The following is a 21,019-nucleotide window of genomic DNA, read 5'->3' as shown; positions in this document are numbered from 1 at the left end:
TTAACCCGTGATGGTAGTGGCTGGGTCTGTATCGAGCAGGCCACTATCATCATAGAGTGTAGGGTTGCATATAATTAGTTCATGGCTCATGGGCACTCAAGACGGCGAAATGACTGCTGATTTGACATGGAGATCATCCCGTCTTGAGTATGTAGATGACCACCGGGTGTTGGCTGCGAATCCATCGGATGCCTGGGCTGAGGACAAGACATGGATAGGTGGAATGAATTGAACCAACAGCACTAGGCGTAGTGGGAGATATCCGGAGCATTGCAGTGACGAGACGCATGACTCGCACCGGCCTGGGCGGGGGGCTGTGCCGACACGCCTATGGGAGCCCATATTTCACAGGAAGTTTGTAATGGGTGACGAGCCCTATGCCATGACTCGACATGAGACTTGCTCCAAGGCCGCGCATAGTCCCACAGACGCTGCTTGAGGTCGCGGAGGAAGAGTGAGGAGAGCGCCGGGAAGACTGGTGGTGTATGATTCTATCAAGCGCAGTCTACTAGAAAACTACATTATAGAGCATAGAATCTCATATCATCACTTTGCATTTGTTTATTTATATTATTAAATACATATTTGTCTTATGAATGATGACATGGAATTGTAATGAAGATGATGATGTGATTGTGTCATTCACTCGGGTTCTTATGAACTCATTCCTCTCATTTTGCTGTTTCAGAGGTTCTACAAAACATTTTGACCTCTTTTTCGTTGAGGATCCCCCACCAAGTGGTTATCAAGACGGTGAAAACTGGGAGAAGCCATGGGAGTGCACATGACTCCCTCCCCGTCCTTAGTCAAGACGTCTATGGAGAGTCTTTCCTTGTGAATGTTTAGACACTCAACGCAACATTATAGATCTCTTCTTTTCGGATAACTCCACGTCTAGCCTGAATTGAGCCCTAACACAGTGGTCAATTTTTATTTCGTTTAATAGAGACTTCAAACCAACTTGATCTCAGTATCCATTTAAATTTACGTATCACGGGCTGTATGGAATTGTCCCGAACCTTTGGCTCCAAGTGTATCACCCCCACGGGTATCTCTTCGGCATGACCCTGTCCAGCACCACCTTCCGTCACACCCCACCCAAAATGATCCTACCATACCCTATACCCATGGGGTGATACACCACAAGATCCGGGTGTTCAGGTGACAATCGGTATACAATACATGATAAAAAGCAAATTTAAATGGACAAGAAATAAATCGAGCTTCAAGTGGGTTTAATAATCAAGAATGAAAAGAAAGGGATCACAATATCCAAAAACTTCCTTTCAAAACTAAACATCGTAGTTATGCAAAAGAAAAAATGTATAACGTCATAGCTGAAATAATCTAAAAAATTCTGGAAGGGGAAAGAACTTCCATAAGAGCACCTTGGCAGAATGTAGCGCTAAAAAGCCCGCACTTCTTCCAATTTCACTGCCTTGTTAACCAATTCCTAGTAAGGGATCCTCAACGAAAAGGGTCCTCAAGGACTCGTAGAACACCTAAAGAAACAACAATGAAGGAATGAGTTCATAGAACTCAAGTGAGGTGAACACAATCACATCATATCTCTCAGTACAATTTCCATGTCACCCAAGATAAAAACATGTATTAAATAATATAACTAAATAAATGCAAAGTGATGATATGAGGTTCCTAGTTCTATAATGTAGTTTCTAAAGTAGACACGCATTAAGTCATACACCGCCCTTCTTTGGCGCCTCATCACTCTTCCCCACCCGCACTGCTGCACGTCCGTTCGGTTCTCCGGTTGTTGGGTAAAGTCTCAATTTGTTACGTCATCGGGGATTAAGTCACCACTTTTCACATCACCATTGGTATAAGATCCGGCGCGTGTCGTGACAAACCTAAGCCCGGGCAGGTCATACAAGCCTCGTACTTCACAATGGTCCAGATGATCTCCCCTCACGCCCTAGTGCCTGTTGGTTCAATACATTCCCACCTATGAATGTAATCCTCACCACCTGAGGCATCCGTTGGGATTACATCCCTTAACCTTGGTCATCCACAGCACAGATGTGATGATCCTGCAGCGTCTGCTCACGGGTCATTTCACCGGGTCTCAGTGCCTATGAGCCCTTCTTATTTGTTATGCACCTCATTTTCCTATGATGATAGTGGGTTTGCTCGGGACAGACCCAACCACTACCATCACGGTTAACCGGCTCAATACTCGCTCTATGGCAGTAGAACTCAAGAGGTCACCTAGCCCAACATTTCTAGACATGCCCTAAATATGTCAATCACTAATTAGGGAAATCACCAAGGGCACCATAGAAATGCATTCCATACCGCCTTCTCTCGGTATCCTACAGAGAAATGCCAAAAGAGCAATCCCCATTCCCCAACCACAACTACAATCATACAACTAGGCGATGGGCGAACCCACAACCCAAGCAAAAATATAAGGCAGAGAAAATAATAATATTTCTCCTCTCCTTCACATATATCACATTCCATATCATACCAACATTAATAGATTTCAAAGCAAGGAAGCAAACATCATAAGTAGGGGTGTCAATTTTCAACCCAAACTCTGCTAAAACCTGATCGAACCGGCCTCGTTAGCCTAAACTGCCCGAACCGATCCTTGACGGGTCGTAATTGGGCTGAGGGTCCTCAAAATTTCTGAACGGCTCTGCGCCGGTTAGCCCACGTTAGTCTTTTACATAAATAAAATAAACATATTAAATGTAAATAATTTTTTTTGTATTATTTAAATGTAATTAATGATCCATGAATTTCTTTGTTTGAAACGTTGAAACTCGAGTTTGAGTAGTTGAGAGTTGTGTTAACTACGTTAATAGGTTAAGTTTTTAGTTTTAACTTTTTAATTTTCAAATTTCATTTAGTTTTTTATTTTAAAATTTAAAAGTCTTCAATTGACTTAACTCTAAGTTCAATCTTAATTCTTTAACTTTTTAATTTTAAATTTCATTTAGTTTTATTATTTTAAAATTTAAAAGTCTTAATTATGTTTTTTTTATTATTTTTTTTATTATTTTATTTTTTTTTATTTTTGTTTTTTTATTTTATTTTTTTTTTTTTTTATATTTTTTTTTTTTTATGTATTAAAAAAAAATTTTTTATATAGAATAATGTAAAAAGAAAAGAGAATACAAAGAGTACCTGATGTGGGAGTGGGACTAAAATAACACAAGCATACTAACTGATACAATTACCCTTCTCACTTAGACTCTTGATTCACAACACTCCCCCTCAAGTTGGTGCATAGATGTCTATCATGCCCAACTTGCTAATAATGCTACTGAACAACTTTACACTCAAACTCTTTTGGAACACGACAGCACGCTGATTATCAGATGTGACAAAGGAAATCTGAATCAACCAGACTCAACCTTCTCTTTGATAAAATATCTGTCAATCTTAACATGTTTAGTCCTGTCACGCTGAACTGGATTATGAGCTATATTGATTGATGATTTGCTGTCAAAGTACAGCCGTTAGAGTTCTTATAGATTTGTCTCAAGTTCCTGAAGAAGACCCTTCAACCATATTACTTCACAAATGCCTTAATCCAAAGCCCTAAACTTTGCTTCAGCACTAGACCGTGCAACTACAGCCTATTTCTTGCCCCTCCATGACACTAGATTACCCCTTACATATGCACAATAACTAGAGGCAGATCTCCTATCGTTTGGACTTCCTGCCCAATCTACATTTTTTTATGCTTCAACTCTAGGATGCCCATGGGAAGAGACTAAGATGCCTTTTCCTAGGGATGCCTTCAAGTACCTCAAGATGTGATACACAGAATCAAAATGTAAAGAGTAAGGATCATGCATGAATTGACCGACCAGGCTAATTGCAAAAGTGATATCCGGCTAGTGTGTGTCAGATGGATCAACTTCCCAACTAGTTTCTGATAGCTAATCTTATCAATTGGTTCTCCTTCCTTTGCCTTCAAGTGATGATTGGGCTCCACTGAGGTCTCAGCAGGTCTACACCTTAACATCCCAGTCTCTTTTAGTAGGTCCAAAGTGTATTTTCTCTAAAGAGAGAGACCATTAGCTGAGTATGCCAGCTCTAACCAGAGAAAATATCTAAGTTTGTCTGTGCCTTTTATCTCAAATTCTGTCCCCAAAAAAGTCTTCCGGGCTGTAATTTTTTCCTCACTACTTCCTATGATAACAATATCATCCACATAAACCAGAAGTATTGTAGTATAAGAAACATCCTGCTAACAAATAGAGTATGGTCTGCATTACTCTGCCTGTAGCGATAGGAGGTCATAGCCTTATAAAACCTTCCATCCCATGCCTTAGGGGACTATTTTAGTTCATACAAGGCTCTTCTTAATTTGCACACTTTCCTATGAGTTTTAGGGCTAGAATAGCCTGGAGGCACATCCATATATACTTCCTCCTGAAGCTCTCCGTCTAAGAAAGCATTATTCACATCCAATTGCTGAAGATTCCACCCTTGTTTCACAGCACATGAGAGAACAGCCCGAACTATGTTCATTTTGGCAACAAGCGCAAATGTCTCCTGATACTCATTACCATAGGTTTGAGTGAAGCCTTTGGCAACCTGGCTTTCCTTACATCTTCCTATGGTTCCATCTACTCTATGTTTCATAACAACCACCCACTTGCATCCAACAATTTGTTTTCCTACATGCAAAGACACCAACTCCCACATTTTGTTTTTTTTCAAGGCTTGCATTTCTTCATCCATAGCTTTCTTCCGGTTTGAGTGAGATATTGCCTCATACCATGAGTTAGGAATAAAGGTGGAGAACAAAGAGGAAATAAAGCTCGAAATTATGGGGATAGGGGACTAATATGAGACACGGTTACAAAATAGGATGTTTAGTGCAAGTACGTGGCTGCTTTCTCAAAGCAATAGGTAGATCAAGTTCGAAGACAGACTCACCAGGAGGAGCGGATTCTTCACGATTAAGAGTCGGTGCTTCCAACTCGGCGTGGCTCGAAGGGGATATTTTTGTTTCATTTGGTAGGTCTTCAAAGGTTTAGTCTCCACCGCACATCATCCACCAGTTGTTCCTATCCGATCACTTCATCTTCCAAAGGAAAATATAACAAAGGAAACTCAATGGTAGGAATCTCAAGAGGAATCTTAAGGAACACTGGAGGTTCTTCATTTACACTTTCCCCTGGAAGAAGAGGAGGAGAAAAGAAAGGAATTGTTCTTGAAAAACCATATCTATAGATTCAAAAAAATAACCACACTCAGGATGGTAACACTTATACCCTTTTTGAGTAGGAGGATAACCCAAAAATATACATTGTAATCCAAGATCTAACTTACCATGACTATGATGGTTGCGAACAAAAACAACACACCCAAAGACATTAGGGGGAACTATAAAGTTGGTTGTCCCTAAAAGAACCTCAAGTGGACAACGTTGATCTAAGACTCAGGAAGGCATCCTGTTAATAAGATTGGTGGCGTTTTGAACTACATCCTCACAAAAACGAGGAGGCACATGCATAGTGAACATAAAGGATAGTGTTACCTCAAGAAGATGTCCATTCTTGCTCTCGACCACCCCATTTTGAGGAGGGGTATCAACACAACTAGTTTAATGTATAATCCCATGTCAGCAAAATAAGAGGGAAAAACCCCAACTATGTATTCGGTCCCGATATCAATCCTCAAGATTTTTACAATAGCCCCAAACTGAGTCCTAACCATATTATGGAAATTCCAAAAATAGGAAAACACGTCGCTTTTTTTGTGAAGAAGATACACTCATATAGTTCTAGCGTAATAGTCAATAAAGGAAACAAACCATCGATGACCAGATATACACGATGCGAGACGGACCCCACACATCAGTATGTATAATAGAAAAAGGAATATTACTATGATTATCAGAAATAGGATTAACAAGTCTAGTTTGTTAGGCCAAAATGCAAGCATCACAATGAAAATCATTCAAATTACATGTTTAACCAAGTCAGGAAATAACCTTGACAAAACTAATAAAAGAATGTGGCCAAGCCGATTATGCCACTATAATAAAAACACTAATGCATGAAAGGACGATGTAGATGCCATAGAAAAAGCTGATGGAGATCCGTCCAATAAGTAAAGCCCCCCCCCCCTTTTTGTTTACCACTACGATCTTACGCCCCTTTTCTAGGTCCTTAAAAACACAATGAGAAGGAAAGAAAGTTATTTTGCAATTCATATCATGTGCAAGACTACTAATAGACAAAAGGTTAGCCAAAAATTTGTGAACGTGCAAAACGGAAGAAAGGGTAAGTATATGAGAACAGATAATGAAACCTGTTTCGGAGATGGGAGAAAGACCCATCAATTGTTTGAACATCTTGGGCAAAAGAATCAAGTGAATAAGAATGAAAAAAAGAGGATGAGCTTATCATGTGGTCAGTTGCCTTAGAGTCAATTTTCCAGGAGGGATAGATAGAGTTAACACTATGACACCGAAAATATCTGTGGAATGCAGGGAATCAATAATGGATGTGACGGCAGAGGCAACACTAGCATTGGGAATATGTCCAGAAGAGGATACATCAATCCTGAACATCAACCAACAAAGTTATTGGAGCTCATCTGTGGAAAGAGGTGTTGGAGTACTTGGGGTGTATGAAATAGCCTCATTTGCAGATGCTAGCTTGTTGCCTCGGGTTCCATTCCTACCTCTCCTACAAGAATTCTTCGGACGTCCATGCAACTTCCAACACTCCTCCTTTGTCCGGCGTTCTTTCCCATAATATTCACACTTTACCGAAGGCCGAGAATCACAGAACCAAAATTGTTATTACCAAAACCAGCAGCTAATGCTGACCTATTAGGAGTCTATGTATACCATAGTTGTCCACCGAGTTGTCCTCTGTATCAACATGGCATAGGCTTGCTCAGGAGAAGGAAAGACTCGAGGAAAGAATATGTGCTGAATCTCATACTCAATATTTAGGCCTGCTTGAGAAAAGTCAAACTCGAGCTTGTCTTCCCACTTACGATAAGAAGCTACATCCGCAACAGTGTATGGAGTAAATCGACTAAAGAAATCCAATGTCTAATAATACCCTCTAAGTGTATTGTAATATTAAAACAAGGTTAGCTACTTCTGTTACAACTAATGAATCTTCCTTCAAATCTTAAAACACTTGTGCATCATTGCCTACTTTAGAATATGTATCTTGGGCAACTCTCCAAATAGTAGCAGCGACATCACGGATAAAGAAGATGAAAACTCTCTACTATGCTTGGTTAAATGGAATTAAAAATAAATCCTATAACCAAATACTTGTCTATATACCACTCAGTATATTGTGGACCAGAAGTAGAAAGTTTGGTAGAAGTTCCATCGAGATGGCCAGTAAGACCAAGAGCACCAATTGCAAGAGAAATGGAATGAGACCAGCGAAGATAATTGGTCCCATTAAGCAGCGGTGGTCATACGAAGAGGGGGAAAATCACGATCCCGAGGAATAGAAAAATCCTTGGATGTGCACGAAGAGTTGGGTGTAGTTGGGTCAGCCGTCACGGGAACAAGGGATTAATTAAGGATGAAGGGAAAATATTTTCGGTAGGAGGAAAAAACACTCGCCACCTCAAATAGGTCATTTTCTTTATAACATAGAACACATGGGGCTGGTTTTTTTTTTTTTTTCTTTCTTTTTTTAGTTTTGATTTGGTTGGGTTCGGTTTGGTTCAATAGGACCAAGTTTTGGGTTATGGTTAAGAACAACATTGTTCTAGTTCGATGGGTTTCTTCTTCCTTCAACGGAGAAAACATAAGGTAATTGCACAACAAAGGTTACAAGTGGCAGACAATGGAAGAAGATGGCAATGCAAAATTGTTTCATGCGATGGAGGGAGGAAAAAAAAAGAATTAAAAAAGTGTTCAATAGTTCTACGAAAGCAATTGAGGTTACAGGTGATGGTGTTTCAAGTACAGGTTGCAGGCGATCGGTCTGGGGTTGAGTCGTAGGTGGGTTGCAATGGGTCTGATGGTGTTATAGGTTGCAGGCAATGTAGAGGTGGATGGGTTTTGGTTGCGATGGAAAGAAAGAAGGTGAGGATGAAGGCGTCGTAGCTTATAGATGCTTCTGCAGGTTGTAACGATGGAGAAAGACGAAGAACAGACAGCTTCGATAGACTAGAAAGGCTTGGCGACACTAGTGGAATAGTGATGGTGGTGCTACGAAGGTTTTTTCTTTCCTCCTTCGATCAGAGTTGCAGGCTTTGCTTGATGTAGGAGAAACCCTAGAAACTAGGGGACCTACAAAGTGGGCTACTAGACTCTTAGAATTAGACACCTATTCTTGACAGATAGTAAAGAAAGGAATTTGCAGCACTTGAGTTCTGATTAATCATGCATGTAAGACTGTTAAAGTAGAGAAACAAACACAATAAGTCCTACTAGTAAGCACAACTAAACAAGAATCAATAAGGAAACAAGGGGATGGGGATCTTGGCACCATAACACTAAATTGAATGCAGGGGTATTAAGAAACTTAAAGAAAATAGAGCTGTCCTAATCAATATCAGATTTCTAACAAGGAATTCAACAATTAACCATGTAAAGGGAGTCTTAGTGTTGTAAACAAAACTACGCCCAAAAAATAAATAAGAAATATTTAGGGAGAGATAAAGTTACCTGTTGATCCTGGCTGCAAAACAGGGGTTAGAAAGTATTTAGGAATAGAAATAAGAAAAAGAAAAAAATATTTTGAGGTAGTGGTGAATCCTAGGAAAGGAAAAAAAGATATTTTGAAATAATGGTGTACCTAGGAAAGAGAGTAGGTGATAAGAGAAAGGGAGAGAAAGAAAAGAAACAAAGAGAATGGAAGGGAGACTAACAAAAGAAAACTAGACTACCGTATAAGGGAAAGAGGGAAGAAAAAAGGAAAAAAAAAACAAAAGATTTTTTTGCAAGAAAAAAAAAACAGAACAACCGTGGGGTTTGGGGAAGAAGAAGAAGATTTCCAGGAAAGAAACTAGGTCTTTTTTGAGAAAAAAAAAAAAAAAGAGTAGATCTTTGTAGAGGAGAGCAAGGGGAATTTTTCTAGTGGGAAACAAGGGTGAAAGGAGGAAAGAGAGAGAAGTGTTGGTTCAGCGGGGGAGAGAGAGAGAGAGAGAGAGAGAGAAAGCAACGTGAGCTCTTTTCTTTAATTCTTTCATTCATTCATTGATTGCCAAAAACGAATTCCATACAAGGTTTAAATAAAAAAAATTGAACCCTCACAACCCTATATGTTTAATTCCCAAAATAACCCCAATTAAGTTGTAAATATAACCCAAACCCAAAATAATTCAAAATTGGGCCAAAATAAACTCTAGGCCCAGCCCATAAAGACTCAAACATGAAATTAAAATATTTCAATAGTAAACTACTACCCAACCCACTAAGACTAAGGAAAATAACATGACAAACTGTCTATGAGCAGTGTTTTTCATTGAACCATAGGATCCTAGCAATCCGATAACCTCCGAACTCATCATCCATCCACATATATGTTGTCGTGGGATGATCTCTACGTCAGCGTCGCCAGTAAACTTGGAACTGCTCACTGATGTCCTCATCACTGCTCCTGCGATGGTTCCCCCCTCTTTTTTTTTTTGGTGGTTCACACAAAGGGATGGTGGTGCTCAAAGATGGATCAGACCAAGGTTTGATACCATGCTAAAAGAAGTGAGTGAATTCTGACTTATGCCAGTGTGACATAGCAAGCCTTTTATTTATAATAATAATGTAAAAGAAAGAATACAAGAGTACCAGAAGTGGAACTAAAATAATAAAAGCATACTAACTGATAAAACTATCCTTCTCACTTAACCTCTTGACTTACAACAAGTATTAACACAATTAACTAAGAAAGATTATTCCATGGCACGAGAACTTGAGAAATCTTGGTGAGATCTCACAGGATATCTCACTTTTATGATTTGGCAAGACGAGATGCCAAGGAAGTTCGAATAACTTGGTTGATATCTCAGTAGAGTCAAGATTTCAATTTCAATGCTACTTGAACTGGCACCTTATATAAAAAGTCTCAAACTCAATTGAGTTAAGATATCTTGACTCAATCTTGCTAATATAGAGGAGTTTTTCCAGGTTCTTCAAAGCTTTGTGCAGCTCAAATCTTCCATTACATCAGATTCTTGGTCAAAGAACTGCTGGAGGTGGTTACTAGCACTTCTACCCCATATTTACAAGGATTCCATTCATTTTCAAGCTAACCTACAAGCAAGGTAATCATATGCTCCCAAATCTAAATTTTTTCAAGAACTTTTGTGCAAATGTTTTTGTATGCTACTGAAGCTAATCTAACTTGAATTATGGACATGTGTTATGTTTATGTGTATGGTATGCAAAGACTTCTTTGGACATTAATGTATGAGTTCACAACTTTGTATGAGTATATTATGTATACACTAGGCCATTTTAGAGTTTTACTTCAATTTTTTTAAGTTGGTTCAGAAATGAAACTTTCATTTTCACTACTTCTTTTTTTCCATAAATCTGAGGTCACCACTGCAGGACAGCAAGCTTCAGCTTCAAGAGATACCTAATACTCAGATGGAGGTTTGAGGTCTCCCCAACCCCCCCCCCCCCCCCAATCCCAAACAAAAAAAAAGCCAATCCCATGTCTAACCAAGATCTTGGCTCAACACACTATTTTGACTGGGAAAGATTCCCCTTCAAGTTCAAGTTCTTGAACCATGGCTAAATCAAGATATCATCTACACATTAGATCATCACATTCATTCTTCATACAGGACCAAGACAGAGTAGAATCGCAGCAGTCCCCTCACCATTATTTTTGAAACAATACAGGGATACAGGGACTTGGAATCTCTAGTCATGTTGAAACACTAGACATGAATGGCTCATAGTTGCACTGTGATATAAGACTCTCTCTGTTACTGTAAATTCCACATATTTCTACCCTTCATTTGGGATTTCATGAGATATCCACACACTAAAATCACTATGTAGGGGACAAAGTTCAATTACCTACATGAGCAGACAATATAACTGGGACTTACCCATATCACTTGGAGTTGGAGAGAGAGAGAGAGAGAAAGAGAGAAGGAAGATATCTTACTTCGACAGGAACATCATCTGCTACATGTCCTTCCAGGGTCAGCATCTTTTGCAATGATGCTGCTGCAGTCTGAAGTACATGTTTAACCACCTCTCTGGGCCGGAACTTTGTAGCTTCTAACTTCATCGCACCTAAAGAAATCAAAGACGACAAAAAATGATATCCAAATCCAAGTTTAAGAATATAATCAGCATTACCCCAAACCAGTGAGAAGCTCGAGATACCTTGAAATAAATGACATCTAAATCTTGTTTAGATCTACACAGCTCACTAGCAGCTCCTACTTATGACACCATAATCAAATCCAAGAACTAAATCTCGAATGCGAGCACTATCGAGACTTCTTTGTTTTTTTTGGGAGGGGGTGGGGAGGGGAGGTAGACGAGCTTAGGATCAGCAATATTTTGTATTCAAAAATAAAAATGTAAACAATGCTGGATCAACATCCAGGCATACCCAGATGGCATGAGTAGAATACAACAATGAGAAGAGACCTCCACCTTTGGCCATGCAACCAATGAAGAACTCAACTTATGGAAGTCAACTCAAGGATCCACCTTTAGCATTACCATTAGCAGACACCTTAAGCTAACTAAAAGTGAAATAACCCTGATTCAGTCACTTAGATATCAATCTAAATCTTGGCCGATCCTAAGCTTGCCATTTAAGATTCTCAAGAATCCAATCGGGAATTAAGTACATCAACTAGGCCAGTGGGAACATGTGGCACTGTTGAATAAATGCATCTTCAGTCAAGTTTGCCTCTCTAAAAGCAGAAGATATTCTCTTGATTGTGGATACATATGGCCGCAAGGAGAGCCATTGTTGGAGAAAAGACACGAAATATTTTCTGATTCTATACAAAAAACCACTGCCTGGGAGTCACTTTTGATCCAGTTTGGAAAGTACATTTGACCTTACCATTGAATGATCAATAATAAAGAAAGCTATAACCTTAGCAGTAAAATTAAAAGCAATGCCAATATATGATGTGAAGCACCCATTAGGAGACCATTAGAGTCCCAAAAAGTTTCCCCTAGTAGAGGAGGATTTGGAACTCTTCTCACCTTCTAGGTTTATGGATTATTGAACTAAGACTGGAATAGGACCCCATTTCACATTTCCATGTCTATAAATACATTTGCAAGACTAAGCACTCAATCCATTTTACTCCTGGCTTAAGTACAGTGAACTAAAGCTAAAACTAGTCAGGACAACGAGAATCTATACTGATACAAGCCCATATGCAATCATACAAATGGGTGATCCATAAAATGAGGCTTCCAAAATAAGATTATATCTCAGACCTGATTCAACTTTGGAAAGGTCAAGTATGTCATTAATAAGTTGCAAGACCAAATCCCCAGATGATATCATGACATCCAGTAATGATCTTTGTTCGTGATCCAACTTTGTGGTGGTAAGAATTTCAGCCATGCTAACAACACCAGAAAGAGGAGATCTTATCTCATGAGACATCGTTGCTAGCATTTGCTTTGCCCTCATTGTTTCCTCTGCAAGAAAGAAAAATCATGATAAGTAAGTATTCCTTGTTTCACTCAGAGTGCACCAACATGAAATTCAAGAGTACTCACAGATTAGTAAATAGATAGGACCTGTTATATGGATCGTTTTGTTGAGTTCTGTTTCTTTTGCTTTTTGAACAGCTAACTCTTCTCGAATTTTTGTCATTTTTTCTCTTTTTATCACCTGTCATGCATCAGCAACATAGCATGTCCCAGTTATTGTGGTGAGATATGATTGACTGAACATAAGGTTGCTTTTCATTAGATTGAACGACCATCAAGTTAATTACAATGAGATCTAATAAAAATAATTTGTTTTCATTAAGACTGGACAACCATATGTTTGTTTTCTACAGGAAGCAGTTAAAAGTAGAAAATACATATGATGTATCCAGTTAACAAAGGAATGAACCAACATTGAAGACATTAAGAAAGGATTCACAGAAGAAAAACCATTCTAAGTGAGAGGTCACTAATGTGGAACATCTTACACGAGACTTGCATCATATGCCTTTTCAATTACATCTAACTTTTACAGTCGAAAGGAGCTCATCTCCAAGGGAACTTTATATTTATAGGGCACAATGGGTAAACTATGATGGTTACTGCCCCCAGGTGATCAACTATAGCTAAAATTTGGAGCTCATCACCGAGGTGAAATTTCGAGACTCAGAAGGTGGATGGGTTTCTGCCACATGGCAAGCTACCATCACCAGGTGATCAGCTATAGCTGAAAGTAAATTTTCCCAATTATATGAATCTCAAACTTTTCCAAACTTCACCTTCCTTAAGGCATCTGTTTGATTGGACTGGACAGGAAATTTTTCAAACCAAAAAAAGAAAAAGAAACTTCTGGATATAATTTGTATTTTAGCTAAAAAAAAGAAATGGATGCAAAGTAAAGTGAAGTTTTAACAACCAAAATGGTATGATTGGAATCAATGATGTGGTCACATGGGGAAATGATTACAAAACTTTCCTCGGGAATCTATACCACAAGGCTACTACATGTCAAACAATATAAAGCAACTGTAATTGAAAACATCAAAAGTTTGAAAACAGTGAGAGCTATCAATTTCTTTATCAGTTATCTGAATGCCTTGTATGGATTTCATTGCATAAAGAAATAAGCTCTTCTTGGGTTTTTCTTCTCTTTCGTGATTTCTGCCCCTTCTTTTTGTAGGTATCTACTCTACTGGGGGAAGGGAAGATGAGAACCAACCCAAGCCCAACACCTCCTGGTGGGGATGGCTTTACCACACCACCCCCTACCAAAACCAACTACTCTAGGAAGTTGTTCTCATTTCTACCCAGTTTTCTTTACGGTATCAAGATTCCTGTCAGACTGGAAGCTACTTCAAGGATCAGAACACAAACAAGTAGGATTGCAAACCCAACAAGGCAAGAAACTTATATATTAGGCCCAATTGGCCAGGATGCCTCATCTGGTTGTAGACCTAATTGGATCTGCTGTGGTGGCTTTTTCTCAATCTTATTTAATAATATATTTCTGTGTATCACAGGTTAGCCTATTTCAAATAATGCAGAAACAAATCAACCTGGAACTAATCTCCAGATCAGTGTCAAAAACCAGCCCACATTCATGTGGTTGTTGCAGTTGTTGAAAATAAAACAGATTGCTTGTATCTGATACTGGACATCAACCAACTATCCAAGAGGCCCAAGCACTCAAGAATCTAACTACAATGAGAATCTATTTCTCAAAATCTTTACGCCGAATTTTCTGGAGTAACTGAAAACTTAAGTTTTCTTTTGTTCTCAACAGATTTTCCTACAGATTACTCAACATACTACACCAACAAGCAAAGTAAATTACAGCTACACCACCAAAAAAAGTATATATATATATTTGGATGAATAGCCACACCACTACTTAGGTTGATTCACTGTTGAAGTGCCACAAAGGAACAGGAAGCAAAATTGTACAGTATCCCTCTATGTTACCTTCAAACACCACACTCCAACTCCCCCCCCCCAAAAAAAAAGAGTAGCCAAAGTATCAAACTATAATGGAAGTTATAATCAGTAGCTATCATAAGTCGTGCACGAAAAACTCATCAAACTTTACCCATTGAATCTGTGCCCCAAGTCATCTCAAAAACTGTTTGAGAATAAGATAATGCTAACTGTAGACTCAACTGGGCTTTTGCAAGAGTAAGACAGCAGAATATTTGAAGGATGAATTCTTCATCTAAACATGTCAAAACTAAATTCAGAGTTGCCATCTTCTAGACTTTCTTGAATTTAGAGACAACTGGAATAACATGAACAGATTTTACTTCAGAAATGCAATCAGCTGTCAACTGGCTATAGGTTTTCACTGCCTTGTTATCAATATTCATTAACTTTTTTGAATTTCTTTCTTTTTTGCGTCTCTATGTGTGTCTGTGTGAGCCTGTGAGGTAGGGTGCTAAGAGACCCATAAGTATATGTATTAATGTATATTGATATTTTATTTCATCTTGCTCCTTCCTCACTATTCTAAGCGTTGAATATCTAATTCTGAAAAGTATCCCAAAAGATACAAGTAAAGTTGTACACTTGTACCAAAAAAAAAAACTTTACCATTTCGAAACCAAATTATCATGTAAGAGTTGCAAATCTGTATGTTAGAATACCATTATTGAAACCCAATAATAAATTACATAGACAAATACTGCCAGCAAAATGTTAGAGATCGCCAGGAAATATAAACCGCTGCAGAAAGTTTACCTGATCAGTGAGATCCATTCCCATATAATTCACACCAATTTTTTCTCCTGACTTGCTGAATACAGGTTCCACATACATCAAAAATGTCTTTAGACCAAATAATTCTGTATCAAATGTAAATTCCCGCTTTGCAGGAACACCACGTTCCAAGACTTCTCTCTTGAAGTCCTGAGCTTCCTTAACACCAGCTCCTGAAAATATCTCCAAATCCGTTTTCCCGATGATGTCCTGAACAAGATGCACAGATTTGAGGAAAACATCACTTCAGTGTATGCAAACAGAATTTATGGCTAATTACTTAGTATACATGGGAGATGTTGCCTCCTTTTTTCTTTTTTTCTTTTTTCCTTTTTCTCTTTTTTTTTTTGTTGGTGGGAGGGGGGGTGAAAATTTATTCCATTAAGGAGAGAATATGTTCTTCAGGTTACATGTCACAGTTGCTCAACTAAAAGAAATAATTGAGAACAAATATAAATTTTAATCAAATAAATACAGCTAAGCTTAAGTAAATTAAATTCATGATACAAGTTGGTGACAAAGTTACCTGCTCTTCTAAACTTGGAAAATGATTATAGATGAATCGATACCGCATGTCTTTGTCCTGTACAGAAGGCACGAAAACTTATCTTGTAATGTCACTACAGTGTCTCCTCAACAAAGAAAATCCAAAGGCAGAAAAGAATCCCTTTCCTATCAGGTATTTCAGTAGAACTAGAAATGATGAAACTTCCATCACCATTTAACAAATGGAAGTTGGATACTAATAATGATATACAGCTCCGCCAACACTACAGGACCACTAAACTTCTGTTTGGAAGTACAGCATTCAACTATAGAAGGTTCTCATGAAAATTGTCTATGTCAGCTGCATCTTATCACAAAATATCATGACATTAACATTCTCCACTGAAACAAAGAAAAGTGCATCTTCAGAGGTCAAACTGCTCTTAGAACAGCCTACAGAGTATGTAAAAAAAATTATATACTCATGAACTTTTAAAGAAGAAAATCCTTAGAGACCTGGGACAGGAAGAAGAAGATCTGACAACAAGGAGAAACCAAAAATATGTTTCAGGTGATAGTTGACAATTAAATCAACCTTGAAAGTAGAGACCATAGAGGAGTATGTCATGGTTCAGAAATCCTTCCACATCCCACAGTTAAATGGAATAATGATAATATGACTTGCAAAACATTAGATCAGCTACAGCAGCAGTAATATTGAAATAGAGAAGTGTGGTGGCAAATGCATGTAATGGTCATACTCAATGACAAACGCACATACACTTGCATAGGGAGAAAGAGATGATGGGCCTAGACATGAAATAACTACGAAAGAATCCACAATTATTTTCCTTTATTTTTCACGTAATTTCCTTTTCTTTATATTTCCTTCACTCTTTGCTGGCTCACAATCTGGAAAAGAATTGAACGACAGAGTAGAAAATGACATGATGCCTGCTTTATGATAAAATTTTCATCAAAATAAATAGAGGGTTTTCATTTTATTGATGCTGGTGTATCAAGTATGCATTATGTCCCAGATCTCTATTTATGTTGATAAATGTCATTCAAAATTCTGTACTGCAAATAGGACTCAGAATAGTTTTTTCAATGACAACCGCGAAGCCAGAACAAGCTAAGAAAGGGAAATGGAGAAGACTATAACTCTTCCCTATCTACAGTCCAAATAATATGAAGAAATTATAATCATGTAGCTGATCCACTGAAGATTTTAAAAAAAAAAAATTTTTAAATCTAGAGTGAAAATACCTGATGGCCAATGACAACTGGTGCAGTCTGGAGGATAAAATGTAAGAAGTTATCTGCTCTTTTCAAAATCTGAGACAATTCTTCGACAGGTGAGGATTTATTTTGAAGATTTTTAATGTTTTCCTGCAACTTCTGCACAAGTGTCTGCTCCCGCTGGATACTTGCTTCCAGCAGTTTCTCTAGTTGCAAAGCCCGCTGCTTCCAGTACTTACAAGTATCAAACTCAGCATCAATTTCTAGGCTTTTATTCTGAACAAAATAATCATTCTTTTTCTTAGGCATATCTTCCAGTAGATTATAACCTTCATCCATAATGGAAATTGGACGCTTATCACCAGAAAACTTATCTTCCCCACACCGGATATCCTCAAGAATTTCTAATTTCTTGAGCTCCACTTCCTGTCTTTTTTTGTTTAGGATGTCCATCTCTTCCTTGAGAAGGCGGATGGCGTTAGCCTGCTTGTACTCCCAGTGCTTTACAAGGTATGACAACTGAGAGGAACCTTTCTCACTATAGTTGGTTAACTCCATGAGACGCTTGAAATCAACTATTGAAGGCTCCTCTATTAAATTAACCTCCTCCAACAGATCCCCCCAGGCTTTTCCATATTGAACTGCTTTCCAACTTTACTTCCAAGATCCTCAGGCCACATCGAAGAAAGGACTTCTTCTTCCATGTCAATCTCCATGTCCATGTTGTCAGGATCAGTTCCCATCTCAGAATCCATGCTAAGAACTAAATATCACATCCAATGTATAACTCTATAAGAAAACTTGAGCTCTGTAAAGCTACAGAACACAGTATTGCAGCACTGACATCTAAAATCAGTTCAGTTACATTCATTCTTATTATGTCAGTTCCAATAGAAGAGTCAGCTGAAAGACACTTGTAGCATTAAAAATTGACTGGTTTTGATGTCCTTTTCACTGTCTTAAGCCCATCACTAGGTTACAAAATCTGTGCAAACATAAAAATCAAGATATATAAGTTTTTTTTCTTCATTTGAAGGGGGTGAAGGGGAGGGAGAACCATATGAATACATAAATGACATGAAATACAATAAATGACAATGAATAACTAGAAATAGAAAAGGAAATGCTGGGAAGATGCTGTCAACAGCAGTAAACAAACTAACAAGCAAGCCTGAGGTCTTAATTCTCCTTTTCTGCTTGAAGGCCTTGTTCTCTTGTTTCCTTTCGTTTAATATATTTTTTATTCATCCAAAAAAAATAAAAGCCTGAGATCATAGGGAGATTCTTTCAATAACAAAGATACCAATCTTCGCCACATAAGAAACTCTTACACAGAGAGAGAGAGAAGGGGGGGTGGGGGGGAAGGTCAAATAGAAAGAACTTCTACATATAGCACCTGAATGCCAGGGCAACTTTTCATTTTAATTTTTCTTTTCTTACACCGTCAATTATGCAGTTATCAACAAGTCGATCATCTCCCAAATTCAAATCTCCACATAAAAGATAAAATAGATATGTAGGAAGCCATTCCCTTGGCAGAATGGGAATTCGATCCCAACTAATCCACTATTTTCAAAGAACTCAGAGGAAAAGGATGGAGTGGGGGCAACATGAACTGGTTTCTGACATTTGATATGCATAAATGCTAGAAACAGTTTAAAAAAAAAAAAGTCTTCCACTAGGATTGACATTATTCCATCGAATCAGAAAGGAAAAATCATCAGAATAATATTTCTCATTAAAGAAATAATAATGTCAAGAACTCCAAGCTTCTAACCAGGTTCAGTATGGAATCAATAGTAGTTTGAAACAGATTTTAACCAACACACAATAGAGACCCAAAGTCAAAACAGTTAGTGTTAGTGGCACTAGAAAAGTTGTGAGGTTTTCCAATATTCGAAGTCATAAATGACCCTGTTTAAACTCGCCAAACAAGCACAGATAGGTTACCATAAAAAGAAAAAGCACTCAAGTGATAAACAAGGGATGAACGGTTCTTCCAGTTGTAACCAAAAACAGCATCTGCCTAAAGCAGTCTACTTGTAAGTGAAATCCAAAAGAAACAGAGACCAATTGGGCAAAGAATGTGAAAAATGCATCCAAGAATCAAAATCTATTTCCATCAATGTAAACATGAAAACGAAAAGACAGCAAGATTCATTGACTCAAGGCGATACAACACCCACCCAAAAACAATAATTCTTCCTTCAACCAAAACATCAAAGGCGATACAACACCCACCGCCAAGATGAGACTAAAAACTAAATTTCGCTTTCCTTCCACAAAAACATGCTGCATGCATTGCTAAAACTGAATATCCGTATCTAAGAAAATTCTTAACATAAAAGTGAGAAAAAAATTCCAGGAAACAATTACAGAAGCATAATGCAATTAAGCTGACCTCCAGATCTAAATCACTTAAAGGACCCAGGAAGCTGATTTCTCTGGTCTCAGTTAAGTACGTCCCTGACCCAGATTCAGATAATCTGATTAATTTCTCTCTCTTCTTTTGATCTTAATGCAGCAACAGAATTCACTTGGAGTATTCAATAAAAGCAACACAAAGAAGCCCTCAGTTGCAGAAAAACAAAGGGGGTCAAAAAGGCATAAACATGAGAGAGGAACATGTGAAGCGAAAAGGAATTACCAACGTGGGAGGAGACCACACCTCAACAAGAGAAGAACCCATGTGCTATTGAGGTCCAAAAATAAAATATTGTACTTCAGGAATGTGCCTTGAAGAGTTGTTTAATGGCGGTTTCTGGGTTCTCTCTCTCTCTCGCAAAGATTCATCAAGCTCATTTGCTTGTCTCTGCTGCTCGTCCCCTGGGTATTTGCTTCTGCTTTGAGGAGCCAATCAATCTTAGCTCAGGAGATCCTATCATACCCTCACTGTCTCTCCCTCTGAAGAAGAGAGAGAGAGAGAGACGAAAGGGGAAGAAGGAGAGACAGAGGTGTTGGATTTTGAGTTTTTAAATTAAAATAAAACTGCTACCCGCCCTTTCTCTGGTGATGTGTACAGGGCCAGCGCCAAATAACGTGCGAGTTAGAAACTTAGAACCTCTTTTTTCTTTCTCTGTTTTTTTTTGGGTAAACGCAAGTTAGAGCTTAGAACCGTTAAAACTCTTCTATTTAATACAACAAATACATCACAGATCACACAGCTCATCCATTTAAGTCTCCTATGGTCGGTCCCTTTTAATTTTTGCAACAAGACAACAAATGAGTTGAATGCCATTGATTCTCTTACTTATCCACCACCAACTTGAGTGGAGCTTTTGGAGAGTTTTCTATGAGAGAGTGTTATTTCTATGTCAGCACAAGAATCAACTAAAATACACCAAAAATGAGGATGTATTTTTTTATCCTAATCTTATCTAGATATTTAAACTTAAACCTAAATTCAAGTATTTAATTAACATGTCAAAAGCTCTTAAGCTAATGGAATGAGTTGAATTTCAAGCACCTTAAAATTCCGAAGCCAATGGTATGAGTTGAATCAGGCTCTTTATGCTCTGAAGTTAATGGAATGAGCTGACCTTTTAACCTATCTTATATTAAACTAGTCCAATATATTATGGCATAGCCAGTGTATGCCCCAATAGTAAACTAAAAGTTTTTTTGTTATGTTAGAGGGAAAACATAATGATCGAATGTACTCTATTGCTTTATATGGCACTGATCGACGGTAATGGTTCTTTGAGCATCCATATACCCAAGGATCAAAACCGAAGAACAACTATAGGAGGATTGTTCAGTCAGTAATGACTGTCATCTCTTAGTAAAGAGGTCATGTGTTACTCTATGGTATATATGATAGTCCGCACCCCTTTGTATAAAGCTATTAGTTTCAAAGTCTATGAGCAAGTGAGCATCATTCAAGGAGAGGTTGTTTTTTTTTTTTCCTTTTTCGGTAAATAACCC

General features: G+C 38.1%; 1 protein-coding gene across 1 annotated transcript; it reads right to left on the bottom strand.

The window, feature by feature from the left end:
* Positions 1-10,644: 10,644 nt before the first annotated feature.
* LOC149018561 (histidine kinase 5-like) lies at positions 10,645-19,736 on the bottom strand. The gene is given in 8 exon segments (XM_089152761.1): positions 10,645-11,221; positions 12,398-12,604; positions 12,707-12,800; positions 15,350-15,577; positions 15,894-15,950; positions 17,123-17,718; positions 17,721-18,080; positions 19,497-19,736. Coding segments are annotated over 7 exon segments (1,497 nt in total). The 5' UTR covers positions 17,851-18,080; positions 19,497-19,736; the 3' UTR covers positions 10,645-11,036.
* Between the last annotated feature and the right edge of the window lie 1,283 nt (positions 19,737-21,019).

This window comes from Hakea prostrata, chromosome 4 (assembly GCF_041222555.1).
Source record: "Hakea prostrata isolate BN-2017 chromosome 4, UWA_Hpros_2, whole genome shotgun sequence".
Taxonomy (NCBI): Eukaryota; Viridiplantae; Streptophyta; class Magnoliopsida; order Proteales; family Proteaceae; genus Hakea; species Hakea prostrata.
The sequence above is the reverse complement of the archived record's forward strand: the minus strand, read 5'-3'. Positions and strand labels throughout refer to the sequence as shown.